At 39.2% G+C, this 21,740-nt stretch overlaps 3 protein-coding genes across 4 annotated transcripts; 2 read left to right on the forward strand and 1 right to left on the reverse strand.

The window, feature by feature from the left end:
- Positions 1-1,777: 1,777 nt before the first annotated feature.
- On the reverse strand, positions 1,778-14,200 carry zgc:162396 (class I SAM-dependent methyltransferase). 2 transcript variants are annotated; one of them, XM_012876176.3, is made up of 7 exons: positions 13,047-13,281; positions 8,585-8,887; positions 8,333-8,493; positions 5,203-5,419; positions 2,439-2,539; positions 2,147-2,284; positions 1,778-2,052 (listed from the first exon to the last, which is right to left on the reverse strand). In XM_012876176.3, the coding sequence occupies exons 2-7, from the start codon at positions 8,693-8,695 to the stop codon at positions 1,962-1,964; spliced, it is 819 nt and encodes a 272-aa protein (XP_012731630.2). In that variant the 5' UTR covers positions 8,696-8,887; positions 13,047-13,281; the 3' UTR covers positions 1,778-1,961. The 2 variants fall into 2 exon arrangements, with proteins under 2 accessions (XP_012731630.2, XP_021179077.2); XM_021323402.2 differs by lacking the exon at positions 13,047-13,281 and adding an exon at positions 14,089-14,200 and having other exon boundaries at positions 1,926-2,052.
- On the forward strand, positions 12,886-15,793 carry LOC105935648 (olfactory receptor 11H6). Its single transcript, XM_036139596.1, has 3 exons — positions 12,886-12,991; positions 14,115-14,306; positions 14,415-15,793. The coding sequence occupies exon 3, from the start codon at positions 14,468-14,470 to the stop codon at positions 15,311-15,313; it is 846 nt and encodes a 281-aa protein (XP_035995489.1). The 5' UTR covers positions 12,886-12,991; positions 14,115-14,306; positions 14,415-14,467; the 3' UTR covers positions 15,314-15,793.
- Positions 15,794-19,941: 4,148 nt separating this feature from the next.
- LOC105935642 (olfactory receptor 11H6-like) lies at positions 19,942-20,897 on the forward strand. Its single transcript, XM_012876160.2, has one exon. The coding sequence runs from the start codon at positions 19,942-19,944 to the stop codon at positions 20,872-20,874; it is 933 nt and encodes a 310-aa protein (XP_012731614.2). The 3' UTR covers positions 20,875-20,897.
- Positions 20,898-21,740: the final 843 nt, after the last annotated feature.

The following is a 21,740-nucleotide window of genomic DNA, read 5'->3' on the forward strand; positions in this document are numbered from 1 at the left end:
GAGAGATTATATGCATGTTTTTAAATGTCGCTGCTACGATCTCAGACTCTGTTTGCAAAATCTGCAAAAAAATATTCCAGCACAGTGAGAGCTCAACAGACATTGTGAGCTGTGGAGATTGAGATACAGAATACGCCAGTCAGAAATGTTCAGAAAAAGCTACACTGACCAAAACAAAAGGCTTTTCAGAAAAGGTCACTGCAGTGAGAAATACATCTTTGGAGTGAAAATAATGCTGAAGCTCCAGGTCTGCAGGTGTGAAGAGTCCAGTGTGAATTCTGACTAAAACCTGTAAACAGATCTAGTGAATCAGGACAGATATAGGATGTTCTGATTAAACTATAAATCAGAAAATAAAAACTTGATTAGTCACTAATGAAACGACTGAATGAAACTGTCCATATTTCAAAATCAGTTCAAGTAAATAAGGCACAAAATAAGAAAGGGCTGGATGAGTTAATTAACCTCCCATCCAAACAGTTTGACTTGGATGTCCTTCCTAAAATAAAAATAATTTTTGCTCATAAGCTTATATACCCTGGAAGAATTTCAGATTCTTAAGGCTCATTAAAACACATTTCTGTCATTCATGATGGCTAACGGTTGGATGAAGTAGTTTAATATCAAACTTTTGACATTATCTCTTTTTAAGCAAAGACAACAGAATCTACCAAAGTGACCCTGATCAATAGTTTACATAACCTCCTTCCTAATCTCGTCTTTTGCCCGCGCCACCATCGATGACAGTTTGAAGGATTTTGTTGTAGTTATGGATGAAGCTCTTTATTTCCTCACACCGTAAAGCTGTCTATTCCTCTCAGCACAAAGCCACCAGCAGCTGTGAATCTTTGGGTTGTCTTGCGTCAGCTGCGTGTTTAATACCTCCCTAAGGTGGCTAAATGAAACTGATGTCAGGAGACAAAGATGGAGCCGTCGCTTTTTCCTGCTGTAGGCAGTGACAGGTTGCCTTGGCCTTTGGTTTTGGATCCCTGTCAAATGGGAATGTCCAGATACAGCTTCCAGGCAATGAGTGAATTCTCCTTCTGTATTTCTGGGGGTGTAACATTACGCAAAAATGAAGGTTTGGTACGTATCCTGGATTCAAAGTCACGGTTCAGTATGTTTTTGGTACCCATCAAGCTAGGAAAATTAATACAAATCTTTGAGGGTTTTTTTTTATTATTATTCAGTGAGCACTAAACAAAATAATTTTCTGAAATTTATTGGATTTTATTTTGCTCCAACACTAAAAAAAAAGTGGGAAACTAAAGAACTGGAGATTTACTTGGATTGTTTTCAATGGACAAAGTGGTAAAAGCAGGAACAGCCAACACCTGGATAGATGGCTTTACCAACAATATAAATCCATTTGAAAACAATCAGTGTTGATGTTCAGAATATATTTTTAAAAAAAAAAAATAAATTAGAGCCCTTTTCATGGTGCGACTACCCAGCCGTACCTGAATGCAGCATGGCAGCTGTTGAGAAAATCTCCTCACGTCGGGAGATTCCTCCAACTTGCACCTCATACAGTACAGAGTTTGGGCTGATTGGAGGCTACAGGCAGCCATTTGTTGGCATTTAGTTTGTCTTGGTGTCACTTTTCGTTGCCCTACAGAACGTAGAAACAAAAAGTTTGTATTTCTACCCTTATTAATAAAGCTTTATAGTTACTTCCCTAATTCCAGAAACCAGATATATGCCTAACCTTGACCAAAACTTAATACACACCTTGACTATAAACCCACCGTAACCCAAACATTGTGTAGCAGAAACATTTTTTACATCATTCATATTTCCCAGAAAGCACCCGAAAAATGTGAAATTCTGCCAGGGTTTTAGACCTGTTAAGCACAAATGTACATACTCTGATTGATCTTAGCTTTACTGAATTATAAATGGCAACATCTTAGAAAAAAAAAAAAAAAAAAAAAAAAAAAAACATTGCTAGTATCAGTTGATCACAGGGGCTTTGAAGCCAGGACGCAGAAATATTCCCACTCCCGCTCTATTTCAGTGTCAGGAGAAGAGGCGCCCATTTCGTCCAGGAACCTGCGAGGAGAATATTCACACGGGTATAATTCTCCACAGCCGTTGTAACGAGACAACAAAACGTGAAGTGCAAACGTTGGACTGTGTTTGTTACCTCTTCTGGATGTTGGCCAGCAGGTCTTCAGCACCTTGAGGGTCTTTTCTCTTGTAGGAATGGTACATGGACCAGCTGCTAATAAAACCCACCAACCTGCTGACAGAGATCATGGATTTGTTCTGATAACTCTCGATCCTGTTGGAGCAACACGGGACAAAAAAAAAAAGACAATGAAAAGATCAGATTCATTTTGATTTGTTCATTTCTTTGTATTAAATCTAGAACCACTGGTCAGGTTAAAGGTGCCTCTAATGTAATGAAACCTTTGTATAATACCAGCGATGGTTACCTCTCCTTGTCTGGAAAGGGTATGGCATCGTACAAGTCTTGCAGTTTACTCTCAGACGCAGCAACTGGGTTGGACGTGTACGGCTGCAGCAGCTCCTTCACCTGAAGGTGAGGAAATGCAGATTATCAACAATATCCAGTCTGCCCATAGCGTCTTGTTCTGACCTTATGGACAGCTCAAATGTGAATATTGTGAGGCTTATGGATGGAATTGCCACGATTAAAAAAAGTTTTATCTGGAAAGAAAAACCAACGTGCAGGAATGCTCAAAGAAAAATTAAAACGCTTCAGGATAATAACTTTATAAGGAAAGCCTCTATAATCAGAAGCTGAGAAGAGAGATGCGGTTATCTTTATTTGATCTTGTGGATAAAAACAGCCACAATGCACAAATTTTGCTTGCTATTGTTGACAGGCTGAGAAACTCATCACCACAAGGCCCTCCTAAACGCTTATCCAAGAAGTCCTGCAATGACTGCAGGTTTGTTCAAAGACAAAATTCAAAGAATAAAGGCTAGAAGATCCTTGGCTCCACCTCTGACAACCTGGTGACGTCTCCAATGGCTCAAGAATCATTACATCTAAATACTTTCAACAAAATGGATTTTGTTTCGCCAACAGGTTTGTAGCCAGGAATCCACAACTTGCTGCTTTTGTTTCTCACCAGGTTTTCAAAACTGTTTTTAGGTGTGTTGCTCCTAAAATATTGCAGATAGTAAAGGGTTCTCTCCAATCAGGCCATTTTCCACCGGCCCAGAAAACTGCAGGTATCAGACTTCTTTTAAGGAAACCAAATCTAGACACCAGTAATGGGTCATTACAGGCCCCATATCCAACCTAACACTTCCAGCATAATAATAATAATAATAATAATAATACTACATTTTATTTCAAGTGCCTTTGAAAACACAAGGACACTGTACAAAACACTCAAGGACTCTGTACAGCATAAATGAAAAGATAAACAAAAAGGCAGTTTATGAATACATTTTTTATAATAAAACATCTCATCTGTGCTTTCCAGCCCTGACAGCATTGGTAAAAGTTTGGTAGAGTTTCTGCCTGGGTTTTAGTGAATCTCAGTCCTGCATTTGACAATGTTTATCATAACATACTGAATCCGAATCAAGTTTATTGCCAAGTAGGTTTGCACTTACAAGGAATTTGACTTGGTGTTGATGGTGCAGACAAAATATATATATATACAGAATCCAGCTATATACACAGTAACTGTGCATTAATGTAACACAGAAGGTCTGGAGAAGGTACGTTGGTGTAGCTTCTCGGTCCTAAATGGGAGAGAGGCAGTGTCAAGTGTCAAGTGTCACTTTCCATCCATATTAATGGAAAGACTGGTTCAAATTGGTTCAGATCTTATTTGTCACACAGGAATTGCTTTGTGTCATTTGGTAATTATAAATCTGGGTGAACAATTATGAATCCTGGGGTTCCTCGAGGGTCCGTTCTTGGGTCATTTTTCATCTATGTAATACCGCTAGCTCAGATTACAGAGTGCTGCAGCATCTCCTACTATATGTATGCTTACATAAAGCTTTCCACCTCCGTGTCACTGCATGGTCTTAATCCACTACACTCATTGAGTCAGTGTGTAAATATAAATCCAGTGTATAAATCACTGGATGGGTCAGAATTTCCTCCAGCTTAGTTTAGGTAAAACAGAAATCCCTGTTTTTGGTACCAAAACTTTGAGGCTTGAGATCAGCGTGGCTCAGCTAGTCTCTATATCATTAGCTCAACTTTGTAGGCCAACTGTTTTTAATGTTTGCTTTTAGTTTCTATTTTACCTTGTTCTATTTTGTTTCTACATTTTATTCCTACTTGCTTTTATTCTGTTTTATTTTCCTATATTTTAATCATGTAAAGCACTTTGCATTAATTCTGTACTGCAATGTGCTATACAAATAAATTTGCCTTGCCCTGCCTATAGGGCTAAAGGATGCACAGAGGATGCAAGAAGCCTTGGAGTAACTTTCTGCTTCAACATTAACCCCATACAATCAATTTACTATATTTTAAAAACACTTCCAGAATAATTGGTTTCCTGTCAAAACAGAACACAGAAAAACTGGGTCATGCTTTATTTTCAGTGGGTTGGATTACTGCAACATTGTTTTCACAGTCCTCTGTAATAAAATAAAATCAATAAAGGCAGCTGCCAGAGACCTGACTGACACCAGCAAAATGGCCCATATCAAATCACTGCACTGGCTCCCTGTTTGTCAAAGAATAGATATGGACTGAGGTTCCCTGAAGGGTCTTCGTGGTATGAACCATTTTAAAAAGGAAAATCGTGTCTTAGGTCGTGGCTCTAAGTCTGCGGTCTTACATCGCACCGTGAGACAGGCTCAAGGATGGGCGGTTCTTAATGTCATCTGCTGCAAGAATACAAATAAATAAATAAAAAAGGCCTTAGCAACAATTTCTAACCCAACAGAATTGTGGAATAGTCATGTATATGTTAACACTGTGCAGCTTCATTTTCTGATTATACAAAATAAAGAAGAAAGAAGTTAAGAAGGAAATTCCCCAATGATTCCGGTTTATGTCTTTCCATGCTGGAAAGTTCGTAAAAACGAGACGAATGGGAAATGCAGTGGCTGCTTGCTGCTCTCCGGATGTGAGGTTAGTGATGTGAACATTTGTGTATATGTACAAAAAATATCTGCTGCAGAATAAAGCCTTCTGCTGAGCTGTAACACTGATCCTGGACCATAAGAATCCCGTGCGTTTAGGTCTACACTTACCTCCTGGTAGATCCGGTTTAGCTTGTCTCCACAGTCCTTGTAGTTTAAGCTGATGTTAGTGTCAATGAAGCCCAGCAGAGCGATGCAGCCCCTCGGTTTCAAGACCCGGTTGGCCTCCATCAGAAACCTGGACCTGTCGAACCAGTGTGCCGCTGAAGATGCTGTCAACAAGTCCACAGTGCCATCCTCAAAAGGAAGCTCTTCTGCTGTCCCCGTACTGCAAATGCAACACAGAAAGAAAGTGAGCTAAGAACGGACCCAGCATAACGCCATATTATGACAACTTTAAAAAGGGACCATGACATTTTAATGTTTCTGTGGTTTTGAGGGTCATGGTGTGATCCGTTGTGCACAGCGTGCTGCTGTGTAACGCCATGTTAATATCAAAAATGAATGCCAAAGGACCTGCTCGTTGTTTCATTCCTCAAAAACAGATCAGAAAACAGGTTATCTTGCGTTGCATTACATTGAAATGACTGTTGTCATTTCAGCTTTTAACTTTCTGTTCTCTCTCTTTTTCTTCATAGTAGGTACACCTGGTCTGGCGTTCTGTTAACTGTGACATCATCCAGAGAAGACGGCTCACCCGCTACTACCATCTAATGTAGAACAGATTACTGGATCAATGTGTGCTTCTGTGCTTTTCTGTTTCTCTTGTTGTGTCTCTGTTCTGTCTTCTGTAACCCCCAGTGGGTCGAGGCAGATGACCGTTCACACCGAGCCTAGTTCTGGTTCTGCTGGAGGTTTTACCTTACCGTTAATGGGGAGTTTTTCTTTCCACTGTCGCTTCATGCTTGCTCAGTATGAGGGATTGCAGCAAAGCCATGTACAATGCAGACGACTCTCCCTGTGGCTCTACGCTTCTCCAGGAGTGAATGCTGCTTGTCAGGACGTTGAAGCAATCAACTGGTTTCCTTATATAGGAAATATTTGACCAATCTGTATAATCAGACCCAATCTGTATAATCTGATTGAATTTGACTTTGTAAAGTGCCTTGAGATGACATGTTTCATGAATTGGCGCTATATAAATAAAATTGAATTGAATCTTTCTAGGTAACTCATATCCTCCAAACAGAGCACCAAGCATCAAGCAAACAGCCTTCTCCCCTCCTCCTCCCCTCTTCTACCCCCAGACGATACCAGCCATCTTATCTTATGCCGTGAGTCGCACTAGCATGTCTGACTGCTCCTCTTGAGAAGAGGATGGCTACTGAAAAGGGGAGCTTTTATGTCAGAGGGCGCTCAAAATCGGGTTTCCACTTACTTCCAGAGGACGAGAGAATCAGAGGCTGAAGATAATTAATGGGGACATACCACCTATATAACCCCCAAGTCGAACCGCAGTGAAGTTAGTTTTGGGTTGGATCTTCGCGCTCCGCTGTTGCTTTTGTCTTACCTTACTTCGTCTTGCTATGATTTGGTCTGGCGTCTCTCTTTAATTATAAAGAGAGACGCCGGACGGCATGTTTTTTTTTGTTGTTGTTTTTTTTGAACTAACCTTTATTGATCACTTCTAGAAACAATGACATTCACCATTACTTCAATAAACGGCGTGCTGCTGTGTAACGTCTCCTGTCGTCTGCGTTTGTGGGTCACTTTGCAGTCTTGAACCGTTCAGACAGCAGTGTTACAGCGGTCGCATTTAATAGAATGAGCGGCCAGCACCCAAAGGGGGAAGGAAAAAAATAAATTAAAAAAATTAAATAAAATAAAAAAAACACACCGGCATTGAGCATTAGGACCTGCAGCGTGAACGCAGCCTTTGTTTGCAGGTTTCAGCTCATGTCTGGAGACAAGCGGTAATTCTGGATCAACTGCAGTCATAAAAGGCAGTCCTGATGAGCAACAATGTTTAAAGGGTTACAATAATCCAGTCGATATGAAGTACAAGCAGAACTAAGTATTTAAAAAAGATAAAAATCCTTTTACTTTGGGTATAAGCCTTGGTTAAAAACCAGACGGAGCTACAATGATCAACAACAGCCCCCACACTTGAGTGACTTGAAAGGTGTCTGACTTTTTACGGCTTTTTATGGTTCACCAATTAAATACCTTTAGCACCACTACTATTAACTTATTTCATGCTGGCTTTTAATTGAAGCTTGAGGATCAGGTATTGTATTGTTTAAGTGCATCTAATTTAATTGTTTTTTCATTTGACATTTGTTTTTTATTTTTATTGTGTTTTATTTTTATTTATTTATTCTAAATTTTTTTTGTGAGGCACTTTGGTTTAGATAATTCCTGATTTTATTGCTAATGTCAGTGAAAGAAGAACAATGAGCGGTGGAGCAGTAATGGTAAAAGGTTTAACCTCAGCGTGCAGATATTCAGCACATTATTTCAACCTGGCTGCGGTGTTATTTCGCATATGAAAGGGATTCCATTCTTTGCCAGTCCAAAAAAAAGTAAAAAACAAAGCAACTGGACTTGTTTTCCGTAGCTGAAGACGTTTCGCTTCCTCTCCAGGAAGCTTTCTCAAGTCAAAAAGTCTGGAGTAATGATGAGTACCAAGCTTTATACTACTGCCCAAACAAAGGCCTTGTAATGGCTTAGATAACATGCAAATTCAACCGAAACAGGTCCACCTCTTAGTAATGGCCGGTCGTTAAAGACATTAAGCCAGCAGATTGGACCGAAACTGGTCCACTCCTCTGTAACGAGGAGTGGACCAGTTTCGGTCCACTCCTCGTTACAGAGGAGTGGACCGAAACTGGTCCACTCCTCTGTAACGAGGAGTCGTTAGGGTTGTTATTGGCCTGGGTTAAAGGAGTGATGTTTTGATCACCCATATGAGGGTGGGAATTGAGGTGATGATTGGCTGGAATTAATTCTATAGATGTATCGTAATGGCTTTAGAGGAGGCCTTAGGTTCCAACTCTCAAAAACGTACAAGGCCTTTGTTTGGCAGTAGTATAAAGCTTGGTACTCATCATTACTCTAGACCTTTTGAATTGAGAAAGCTTCCTGGAGAGGAAGCGAAATGTCTTCTACTACGGAAAACAAGTCCAGTTGCTTTGTTTTTTACTTTTTTTTGGAATGACCATGACCTGGATGACTGAGAATCTTCACCAGCATTCTTTGCCAGTAAACATCTGCACACACAGAACCGCTGGCCGCCGCCTACCGGTACGTGATGTTGGTGTAACCCGGCACGCTCCGCGCCTCCTCCAGCTGGCACTCGCTGACGTCGATGCCGACGATTTCTTTGAAGTGCGGCGCCAGTAGCCGAGTGTGCTGACCCGTTCCACATCCCAGGTCTACAGCGAGCTCATGCGGCGGTCCTTTCTGTAGATAGAGACATGATAAGTACCTCATTACAGAGTGGTACCGTTAAATGTTGATTAGAGTAATCAGATTATTTCCACACAGGGCTTGCCTTTTTGTCCAAGTACTGAATGATAATGTCCTTGAGCCCAGACGGAGGCGTAAAACGGTACTGTTGGTAGATGGAAGCATGTTCCTTCCCTTCAAAAAGTCGGTATGCCATTGAAATGTTTTCTCACTCGGTTGTCCGCCGCCAGCTGTAAATTGTCTCTGGCTTTGGAGCAAAGTTCGTCTTTTGCCTCCTTCAGTCCCTCGTTTCTCTCTGGTGACCTTCTCTGTTAAAACGGTGACTGGCTTACAGATTTACTTTCACGCCTCCTCTCAGACACCTGTGAGGTCTTCCCTTCTGGACTTCCTGGTTATTCAGAAAAGAAAAAAAGAAAAGCAGTGAAACAATCATTGGCATTTTTTTTTTAAGGATTAATCAAGATGAAGTTTAGAAGATTATAGAACATGGACAAAAGAGGAACAACGGTGAATAAAAGTGGTGTTATGAGAGCTGCCTCTGATGTCAGAGGTCCTGTTAACTCAGCTGCTGAGCTCTTGGCTAACGGCTGCTGGGCCTCATATTTAACCCTTTCACGCCACATTTCTACAACAACACCTCAGACAGACTAACTAATTCATGATTTTGTCAAATTACATAAACCTATGCAATCGTGCAGAAAAACAGTGCAACTAGGTTTCTTGACTGTAACCATAATATTAATAATAATCTTTCCATGACACTTATTATAGTATGACACAAGTTTTCTTTAAATCATACTGTTGGTGTCATCAATATAAATGCATTTGTTTTACACATTTATGGAAACAATACACCTCTGTGTTTTTAGACTGTCAACATCATACACTGCAAAAATGGAACTAAAAGTAAATAAAGTTTTCTTGAAATGGGTGTATTTGTCCTTTATTTGGGCAGAAAAATGAGATTATTTGCCGATGGAATGAGTATTTTGACCACTATAATAGGATAATTAGATATACTGCACTGGAAATAAGGCGGATATGAGTTGTTCCTGTTTTAAGTGCAAAAACGTTATTCCATTGACAGATAATCTTATTTACCTGCACAAGTCAAGAACAAATACAATAATTTCAAGAAATTGTTACTTACTTTTTGTTCCCTTTTTGCAGTGTATCGTTCCGGAACAACAAAATAGTATAGCACTAATCTTGATGATCGGTCTGGTACAATAAAGCTCCAGACCGATCATCAAGATTTGCAAATTCACTCAACTTACAAATCAGGTGTCCCAACAAAGCAATGATCAATATTTTAATTCTTTTTAAATATATTACCAGCCCTAGGCACAGCTAACCAAAAAGTTAGCTTTAGAAACTCACATTCTGCAAATGAGCTTCACTACTGTTAAATCTTCTCAAAACGGCTGAAGTCATTCAAGCTGCATAGTGTGGCTCCACATCATATTAAACATTAATTTTAAAAAAGGGATTTTGTTCATGTGTCCAAAGTTCATTGACCCGTTCTTTCTGGCAACATGGTGTGCATAATGTTTTGACAAAACAAAACTCCACACAGATGTGCCATGAAAACAGTGACACTGAAGATGTCATTAACAGCTTGTGAGCAGCAGCTGGAAAACATATTGAATTGCATCACTTTTTAAAAGTTTCACAGAACTTTATACCAGTGGCTGAAGATAATTATGATTATAAAGTGGTAATTAACTGGAATAATGACAATTAAGCTTTGAACTGATCCTTTCCACAGGTCTGCACACTTCTTCGAAAGCAAGTCTGAGTGTTTTACTTTAATTTGAGAACAATAAGTCATAACAGAAGCACCGAACATGGCTGAGAAAGTCATACTTTGTTTTTCCCTTTGTTTGTCAAAGCTGGGTTTTTTTTTCTTTTTTTACTTGACCATTTGCAAATGGAGAAACTATTTTTTAAATTCTGCACAATGGCCCTCAGAGAAAGCAAAGCTAGCTTAATTGCACCTGAGGGATAGTAATAATGACCTATTGACCATTTCCAAATGAGGCAGAGAGCATAACCCATCCCAAGGGTTCTCATTAAGTTTTAAAATATCAAAGGAGTTAACTTAGGCATACATCTTTCCCCGGTTTGAAACATGCAACAGCTCTGTACACTGAGGTATTGAGTCCCAAAAGTTGTGACTTGCTGTCTTTGTTTACTTGTTTAAATCGCCAAGAGAGGTTAATCACAGCACGGGGCAGTGAGACTAGAGAAATTATCATTAACAGTTAATTTATGTTATTCACTAGATACAGTGCCGCAATTATTTTTTGTCACATAACCAGAAATCTTATTGTATTTTGTATGACAGATCAATGGTGCCGAAATGTGAACTGGACAGAAGTTGTTAAAGGTTTTTGCCAATTTGAAAAATCTGAAAAGTGTGGTGTGCATTTTACATAGCCATTTCTTTTACTCTGATACCCATCAATAAAATTGTTTTCCCAGCTTTTATTAAGGGGTCTACCGGCCACTTATTTCATTTATAGTTCATTTTATTTTCTGTTGTTTCTGATGATTTTCTCTTTTAAATAAAAGGTCCTCGGATCATGATGAGCTTTTTTTAAGTTTTGTGTTGAGTGTGATCCACTTTTCCTATAGGTTATGGTTGGGCTTAGTAATCCCAAAAGGATATTTGATTAGGATAGTATTGCCTAAAATTTTGGGTAACAATATTTATTATGATGAACTCATATTTCTGGGACTTTTTTGGTATTATATTGTTCCTTGCTGAACTGTTATGCTGCCAAATACTCCTCTGTGCTTAATGCCCTGTTAGCCTGCTCCAGATCTACACGTTTCAAGTTCTATTATTAAAACTTTCACTATGCTCAACTCAAACTCTAGTTTCTCTTTGCATTTTGGTCCAACTCAAAACCAACTAACAAATGGAACAATAGATTTGCAAGTATTTAATGTTTTTATCTGTTGTAATGTTGACTGTTGTGGATTACAGATAACGAAAATCCACATTTCAGTGTCTCAGAAAATTAGAATATTCCGAAAAAGTTAAACATTGGGGGGGGGGGGGGAAACATGGTATCCCGAGCCTCTTTAAGTGGTCTCTCAGTCTGTCAGTGGAGAACACAATGGGTGTTGTCAAAGATGAGAAGACCTGTATCAAAGCACCTTGGGCTTTTATTCCACCTCAGCAGAACCACAGGCTGATCGCCGCCATGACACGCCGCATTGATGCAGTAATTCATGCAGAAGGAGCCCCAACCAAGTACTCAGTGAATGGAAATTAACATATTTTTCTGTTATCTTACATTTATGATTAAAACATCCCTTTTCTATTCCAAATATTTTGATTTTCTGAGACACTAAATTCTGTTTTTTGATCATCTGTAAGCCACGATCATCAAAATTTATTAGAATTACAGGCTTGAAATATTTCACTGTGTGTTTGAACTGGCAACCCATTGAATCTTTTGAATGAGTCTCGCCTCCGAAAAATTTGCGAAAATTTACTGAGCCTTTTTTACAATATTATTTCTTTAGATGCAGCCTATACCTGTACAATAGTTGTCATAGACCCCTTTAGAAAAAAAGCTCTGCCTGGATGATGTGTCAGGAATGTGTCTTTTACCCTTTTGTTAATTTTTTTTTTTTTTTTCACTTCATAGGTCTGGTGTTCTGTTACCTCTGACATTATCCAAGAAAGACATATCATCTGCGAGTACCATATAATCAAGGCAGGTGACTGTCCACACTGAGCCTGGTTCTGGTTCTGCTGGAGGTTTTCCTCTCCACTGTCACTTCATGCTTGCTCAGTATGAGGGATTGCTGCAAAGCCATCAATAATGCAGACGACTGTACACTGTGGCTCTACACTCTTTCAGGAGGAAGACTTGATGCAATCTGCTGGGTTTCCTTAGGTGGGAAACTTTTTGACCAATCTGTATAATTTGATTTAATTTGACTTTGCAAAGTGCATCAAGATGATGTGTTTCATGTATTGGCCCTATATTAATAAAATTGAATAAGTAAGTTAATTCCCCCCATGAAGCATTGTGAGAGTAAACACAGTCAATAATTGACCAAACATACATTTTGGTATATATATATATATATATATATATATATATATATATATATATATATATATATATATATATATTTTTTTTTTTTTTTTTTTTTTTTTTTTTTTTTTTTTTTTTTGATGCTGTAGTCTTTTAAAAGCTCTTATAAATGAAGATGTTCCTTAATTAAGTTAGTGCAGAACATCTGGCCAGAGGAAACGGGGCCACCCAGCCCAGCAGCTTGTGAAAAGGGAAGGCAAACCCGAGTGGGACTTTGGACAGGTGTAAATCCACCTTACGTGGGGCGACTGTGGCTTAGTGGGTTGCAATCCCAAGATTGCAGGTTCGATTCCAGCTTCTTCCTGTCACATGTGCCCAAACTGTGTATGACTGCGACTGGGTGAACGTGGCTACAGCGTGAAGCACTTAGAGTGGTCAGTATGACTAGAAAAGAGCAATAAATTCAGTCCATTTCACTAGGCAGCTTACCAAACGCCGCTGTCCTCCAACCGAGGCCACCACAGCGGGACAAATATGCCGGAAAAAGTCTTGAATCCCGACCTGGGAAGTGGAATGTCTCATAAACAGGGTTGATATTAGCGGCGGTTCTACGCCATTTATCTGCACAGCTGACAGTTTAATTGCTCAGCTGCTGTTGGCGAAAACCCGGAGCAATCTAAAGCAGCTGCGTCGATATCCAGTGATAAACAGAGATGTCGCTGACGATGCGTTCACTTTCCGTCGGAATTCGGGCTTTAGCTTGGACTATGACGTCACGGGTTAAATAGACTTTATTATTTTTTTAATTTGCGTGTCATAAGGTACTTTTTTTCTTACTATACGAACATTTTGATGGAAACTGGTTGAATTTGCAGTGCTAGTGCCATAAAGATAATCTGAACAGTTGTCTGAGAGCATCTGCCATCACTTCTTCCGCACTCAGTTACCCATAACCATAGATATCATGTACGTAAACCCATCATTAGGTGCTGGAGCGCGTCCTGCAGCGCCGCCATCTTGGATGGGTCTCTTCCGCTTAAGGCTGGCATAGCAGCCAACAGGAGTAAATGCAGATGTATGATTGTCTATGCAAACACTTCGGGGAGGCTAAGTTCTGTGCAAATGGATATTATCATCTGAGAAACAGTGTAAACAATTCTTGATCATATCAAAAACGCATGCAACCATTAGCAGGTTTGTAAACACTCATTGGGTCTGTGGGGAGCTACAGAAAATATAGAATCTAACAGCAAAAGAGTAATTTTATCTGATCATGTGTCTGACTTTTGATTTTCCAGGATTCCAATTCCATTTTGGTTTTAATTAGGGTTAATTTATTCATTTTGAAAGGATTTCACAAGGCTTTTGCTGGAGGAAAAGTACATTTTGGCTGGGCCGAACTAATTTAAATATCCAGTATGTTCCAGTACATAGTATTGCGTTGTAACGCACCCCCAGTTTTCATTGTCAGCTGTTACGGCAGGGTTAGTGCAAATGAACGGACATCCTACGACTTCCAGAACTTTCTTACCTCTCAGTGTTGGAACATCTTTGTAGATAGTTTACTGATCATGCCTGGCCTCCGGATCCCCCTCGAGATGTACCACTCCTGTCTTTCCAAGTGGAATCAGCTGGAAAGTCCACCGCCCACGCCCCAAATCTAACCCCAGGGTTTGAAATAACTCTGATTGGCTGTTTGGAAATCCTTGCTCAGCTGATGTTGATGGTTTTACTAAAGCCTGCAAACATGTGAGACTGGTCACTCGAAGAGAGCTGGTCATATTTGAAATTATAGACACATTTCTGAGCTGGTAAAAATGAATAATGTTTCAACAATTTCATTGTTTTTCCTTTCAGGTTTGAACGAGACAAGTCGGAATTATAGATCAGCTCTCTTCTTCCTCAGTTTGATGTGTTACTGCATAACTGTCCTGGTAAATGTTGCTCTTATTCTGATCATCATCTTGGATAATCAACTTCATGAACCAATGTATATTCTGCTGTGTGCTTTTTGCATTAACGCGCTTTACGGAACAGCCGGTTTCTATCCCAAATTTCTGTGGGATCTGCTCTCTCCTGTTCATGCCATCTCTTACTCAGGCTGCCTTCTTCAGGCGCAGGTGTTGTACTCCTTTGCCTGCAGTGATCTGTCCATCCTTGCCCTCATGGCATACGATCGGTATCTAGCTATATGTCGACCACTGAAGTACCACTCTGTCATGTCAGTGCAAAGTGCCATTAAGCTGCCATGTTTTTTTTGGCTGACATCATTTTTCATCGTCGCAGTCAATATTTTTCTTACGTCCAGACTGAGGTTATGCAGCCCATATATTAACAGACTTTTCTGTGTGAATTTGATCATTGTGTCACTGGCATGTTTTCCCAGAGACACATTCATCAATGGCATTGTTGCAAACGTTACAATAATAATATATATATTTCATAGTGTCTTTATTGTATGGTCTTACATGTATATCATTAAAAGATGTATCAAGTCTATAGAAAACAGGGCAAAGTTCATGCAGACATGTGTGCCGCATTTAATTGCTTTAATCACTTTCTTTCTGACTGTTCTTATTGAAATTGTTAATGATCGACTTGGATCCAAAGACTTACCTCAGACACTGAAAAACTTTATTGCAGTAGAAGTTCTTGTCATCCCTCCCCTCATGAATCCACTCATTTATGGTTTCAAGTTGACCAAAGTAAAGAAAAGAATTATCGAGTTTGTTACATTAAAAATGAAATCGATTTAATCGCACGCGTGTTTCGGATGTAATTATGAGCAATATTTTCAGAACCTGCCATTACTTTTTCTTAAAAAATATGTGCCTCATTTATCCTTGAATGGTTTTGACCAGTTTGCATGCATAACAGTTTGTTTATAGCATAAATAATTTTTTCCCACGTGTGATGGTGAACCAGTTATGTCTGCTTAAAATTTAATTCCATCGTTGCTCTTGTTTGATCCAAAATGTTGTTGTTTTTTTTGTTATTAGTGACATGCAATGACAGAGATCTCATCTCACGGCTAAGATGTTGACCTGTTTAACAGAGTAGTGTGCTTCCGGGAGGAGTCTGTCAGCAGAAATTTACTGTAGAGAGATGCATATGGCAAAAACTGAAGAAAAATGTTTCAGCTGTAATCCAACTTACTCTTTCTTACTGATATTTTAAATCACAATATATAATTGTCCTCTTTTGCAAGCAATTCTTTGATATCTTTGTCATTAATAAAAACCTCCATAAATAAATATCAGGAGTATGACAGTTGTTTTCTAAGATGTGGAAGTGTAAAACATATAGCAACAATTCCTGGGTGAACATGAATATTTTGTGTTTTTTTGTCAGAAATAATATCACATTTAAATAGACCAAGTGAAATTTAAACTGTTCTGCACTATTTTGATTTTACTCATCAGTGTCCAGGAACTTTTGATACAAAATTCTGTTTCCCTAGAAACATATTAGGTAAGTCATGCACATTTCCCTGAGCCAGGCTTTTAAAATGGCAAAGACAAGAAAATATGCAATTTAAGGCAGACTGACGATCCTGATGGGACAATTGCTAAAATAAAATATCTATAATTGCATGTTTGAAAACAACAGAAACAGGGTGGTGAAGGAGGATAAACAAAACCCCCCCAGTTCAACTCAGTTTACTGTTTGATAACACAAACAGTGTGTGGCCAATTATCAAAAACCACCATAAGATGCTATCTATGTGCAAACTTGCCATGGGGTATGCTAAGAAAAATGTTTTGACACTATGGGGTCCCAATGTTGCTCTAGTGTCTGGATCACCAAGGTGAGTATCAAGAGGAAAATCTAAATGCAGGTAGATGGGAGACCGAACAGATGCAAATCTATAATAAATGGGGAAGTGGTGGCCTCCTGTCACTGCAAAGTGGCAGCCCACCCCTACCTAAAAAGCATGGGTTAAATGCACAGAAACTATTAATCTTATTGATCTATAAAGTATCCAAAACAAAAAGTAAAATACTTTGAGGACAACTACTTGTTACCAAGGTGGGAAGGACTCCACAAGTCAAACTGATTTTAGCCCCTTTTGCATTACAAGCCCTTGGATTAATAGCCCATGGCTTTGGTTTCTTGGGGTAAACCAAAGCCTGGGACTTTTTCAGTTTTCATGTTTCCATCTTATAAGGGCCATTTATGCAAAGTGGGTTAATGACGTATTGGAAGTGGTGAGGAAAACTGCAGCACCACTCTGATCCAGTGACTGGCTGCAAAAAGACAGCATAGGTCGAACAGACAAAGGCAGACTGAGAAGCTGTCTCCCTATCCTCCTGCCACTCATCCAGACTCCAGATATACCAGGATGAACAGCTTCTGCTGATGGTGTTATACCTACTTAACCCCTTTTATGCTGATCCTACCTTATTCTGCCCGGTGTGATTTGCCAAGTTTTATTCTATTCTGCTTCTGTTTATATAAATAAATGCATATAAAGCACAATTTCAAATAAACTGATCTGTCTGATCCAAACTTTGCCTCACAGAGTTAAAATTTAGAGCTTTATGAGTAGCGTTTTTCCTCATCCATTGCAACAATAGCCAGGGGGATTTTTTAGGACAATACCGCAGACTGTTGATGGGAGCAAAATATTTTTTTATAGGTTATAAGATATACACACTTCACAGATTCGGCTCCTCTTTCTCTACTCCTGCCACGGAAGAAAAGCAGAACTGACTGCTAAGATGAAGTTTGAAGGTGTACTTTCTTGCCTAAAATATTTAAAAACTATGTTTTGGTATAAATTAAGGTTATAAAAGTTATAGGTTTGTAAACTACACAACCCCCCCCCCCCCCCCATAGGGCAAAGCCCCTGGCATTGTAAAAAGTCATAACCCTTAAGCAGGGACTTTTTCTTTTGAAAGTAAAGGGGGAAAGTGAAATTGGAAATGCTAGGTGTGCTTTAGAGGTCTAATGAATGAGGACTTATCTTGATTGTGGTGTTCCTGTGCAGCATTCTGTGGTGTCACAGTGGCATAGGAGCTAGGAATTTCGCCCTATAACCAATGGGTTGCCAGTTCAAACCCCAGCTCCATACGTCTCAATTGTTGTGTCCTTGGGCAAGACATGTCACCGATATAATGGCAAGCCCATTTCTGTCAGTCTGCCCCAGGGCAGCTGGAGCTTATTTCCATCTGCATGTGAATAAATGATTGTGGATAAAGTGCTATAAAAGTTTAGACCATTTACTATTTATAGACATTGAGCGGATGGTGTTTGGTATGGGATATAGACGGTGTTAATTTTTTTTTGTCTTTTGTTGATGACGTGGTTCTCATGACCACATCATAAGTGCACACCAGGGCTTTTGGCAGCTCAGTGCATCTAGGTTGAGTTTCTCCTCTAAATCCCCTTTCAGGTCATAGTTCCCCAAAAACAAGCTACTACATTGTTAAGGATCACTGTTTGCTTTCACATCATACAAGTGGAACCAAAAAGATCAAGGACTCTTTATCCTTATGCAGCATGCTCTGTGATTACATGTCCCAAAAAGCACAATTTACAACTTTCAGCATTTATCTAAGCAATGAATGGGAAAAGCAACAAAAGTTTAATCGTAATCTTCATGTGGGCTTTTCAAATTCATTTAGTTCTTTGAATACTAGCAAAGCTGATATCTTCGCGTATCTGGATCACATTTAGCTGAGCAACATCTTTCTTAGATCAGATACATTCTGGAAGATCATGTGTTTAATCTGCTCTCGCTGCGCAGCTTGGACTCCTGCTCCTTCATCATCTGTCTTCCCTTTGTGTCATATCACTAAATCACACTCGTTCCACAATCCTGTATAATTAAAGTTCACAGTGGTTACGGATGCGTAACTACTTCCTGAGGTGGATCAGGCACATAATATCGGTAAGAGGCTTCAATCTCCTATTCTTTGTCAGGACCATTCAGTTGATCGCGAGGCATAAAGAACACCTGTAGATCACAGAATGAAAGGGCGATCTGAGAGGAGTTTAGATCAAAAGCCATGATTCTCAAGTTGAAAAGGATGAGTGTTCCCTCTGGGGGATAAGTCTGAAGCAGAGAAGCTCACATTTCTTGGCATCAGGAATAACCGTGGGATAGAGCAAGGCAAGGCTAGATGGACTTGGTTTGGTTTGTGGGAATGGCTAAGGGTGTTGCTTTGTTGGTCAATCTTTTTTCCAATCTTCAACTTTAGTCATGAGATCTAGAATATCTAGAATTCAACAAACATATCTCTTTATAATGGACATGAGCTATCTTTAAAGGTCTTAAGACCTTTAAAGACAGTTTGTATTTCTTGTGGCTTGGTTCTCCAAATACATACAAACACACCAGGATCATGACAGCTATATACCTGGCATCACCATATTGTTTCCTCACACCTAATTCTGCCCTGGTTACTCCGGGGGGCATACCAAACATAGATTTAATGAAGTCTTTCACTGCCTCAGGATAGTCTAACATCTATAATTTAACATAGATGGCGATCCTGAGACAGGCAGGATACATTAGACCGTAGCGGACTCCCTCTTTTCCCTGTAGAAGTTTCTTTACCCTGTTAAAGGCAGCCTGGAACCTAGACAGGTCATCGCTGTAGTCAGTAAAGATGAAAATCTGCTCTCCTCCAAACACCCACTGTCCACTCTGCCTGACCAGTTGTTGTATTTGTTCCTTCTCCTGGTAATAATGGATGTGCACAATGAATGCCCGTGGTTGTTGACCCTTTGGGGGCACCACCACTCGGTGCGCTCTGTCCATAAAAGAGGTCTCCTCCGGACCACTGGGACTGCAAAGCACACCATGTACTGGTCTTGTATTATTTTTTTGACAATATCACTGAAGAAAAGCAACGTGGCCGGATAAATAGCTACCTTGCTAGAGTCTCTAGATTGCTAGGTTGTGCTCTTTTAGCAGATTGTTTTGATGTCATTTTGCTTCAAGATAAGGCAAAGGTACTTGTGATAACATTCAACTTTCTAGTTGCAATTTAAATTTTACAATTGTTGTTACCCATGGTTTGCACATGTACATAACATGCCCAGTCAATCATGTGTACTTTTTGGTACTTTCTTAAAAATATAAACTTTTCCTGGCCTCAGATGACAGTCATGTTTTTAAAATGTTGCAGTTCATGCATGCAAATAAATACATTTGCTTTCAGAAGTCTTTTTTTTTTCACCTGTGGAATCAGCTCTGAATTTTATGAAGTCACTAACATTCAACCAATCAAAGGGTCAGAGAGGTTTAAGGAATGCTGATTGGATGATCTGAAATATTTTGTCGGCTGATATCTTGACAATTTTACTTAAGTGAAGAGAGAAGCAAGTCTGGTTACTTGAAGAGTACCAGGCAGCTGGCGCTTTTTAACCCTGAAAAATGAATAATGTTTCAACAATTTCATTGTTTTTTCTTTCAGGTTTGAACGAAACAAGCCAGAATCACAGATCAGCTCTCTTCTTCCTCAGTTTGATGTGTTACTGCATAACTGTCCTGGTAAATGTTACTCTTATTCTGATCATCATCTTGGACAATCAACTTCATGAACCAATGTATATTCTGCTGTGTGCTTTTTGCCTGAATTCCCTTTATGGAACAGCCGGTTTCTATCCAAAATTTTTGTGGGATCTGCTCTCTCCTGTTCATGTCATCTCTTACTCAGGCTGCCTTCTTCAGGCGCAGGTGTTGTACTCCTTTGCCTGCTGTGATCTGTCCATCCTTGCCTTCATGGCATACGATCGGTATCTGGCTATATGTCAACCACTGAAGTACCACTCTATCATGTCAAAGCAGAGAGTCATTAAGCTGACATGCTTTTTTTGGCTGACATCATTTTTCACTGTTTCGGTCACTGTTTTTCTTACATCCAGACTGAGGTTATGCAGCCCATATATAAACAGACCTTTCTGTGTGAATTGGAGCATTGTGTCACTGGCATGTTTTCCTAATGAAACATTCATCAATGGCATTGTTGCAAACATTACACTAATGATATATATATCTCATGGTGTCTTTATTGTATGGTCTTACATGTATATCATTAAAAGATGTATCAAGTCTATAGAAAACAGGGCAAAGTTCATGCAAACATGCCTTCCACATTTAATCTCCATGTCAACCTTTATTATGACTATAATGATTGATATTGTTAATAATCGACTTAGTTCCAAAGACTTACCTGAAGCTTTGCAAAATTTTATTGCAATGGAGTTTCTTGTCATTCCTCCCCTCATGAATCCCCTCATTTATGGTTATAAGTTGACCAAAGTTAGAAGCAGAATTATTGATGTCGTTACTTTTCATTTTAAATGAATTCAATGCCATATATTTCAGATGCATTGATAGTCAATATTTTGATGAACTGTAATTGCCTTTACTTTTATGTCATATTTTCATTTATTGTTTTACTGTTAGTTTTTTTTTTATTGTTTTTTTACGGAGGTGTGAACTTCTTTTGCTTGTTTATAATTTGGCTTCAGTGATATGCTGTTTAATCGCAAATGATTCTAACTATTGATAAACAGTGCAATGACCTAGATTAAACATATTCTCACATCTAAGATAATGATCTTTGTGACCATCTAGTTGACTGTAATAGGGTGTCTGTGCTAATTTTCTGTGTAGAAAAAATATGCTTGTATCACAAAGTTGAAGATGGATATATTTTAGCTAATTTTTTATGTTTCTTTTACAGGATATTATTCTGAATACGATTTTTTTTCTCTTGCAAGAAAATGCATCTTTACAGACAAAAAATAAAAAATAGTAAATAGTTTTCTACAAGACAATCACTTCATCCATTATCATCTGCTTAAACATAATTACATTATGCTGATAACAGACACAAGAGGCAAACCCAGACATTTTGCTCTCCAGCTACACCCTTCAGAGGGATCAGAAGGTTTTCCAAATTTTTAAAGGACTTGTTTTCTCCAAAGGCCACACGATCTGCTAATGGGCAGATCTCATCTCATTGGGATGTGCCCAGAAAAGCTACAAAAAGAGATTCTCAGAAGGCATCCTGATCAAATGTCTGAACCACCTTAACTTTATTCATGGTGGTCCTTTCCATAGGTTCTTAGATCAAAGAACTCTTTCTCCAGTCTGAAGCAGTACCCAGATACGGCTCCAGTCTGTCTATCCACCTTTCTTCCTACCCTTCTGTTGCTCATGAACAA

This window comes from Fundulus heteroclitus, chromosome 7 (genome assembly GCF_011125445.2).
Source record: "Fundulus heteroclitus isolate FHET01 chromosome 7, MU-UCD_Fhet_4.1, whole genome shotgun sequence".
Classification (NCBI taxonomy): domain Eukaryota; kingdom Metazoa; phylum Chordata; class Actinopteri; order Cyprinodontiformes; family Fundulidae; genus Fundulus; species Fundulus heteroclitus.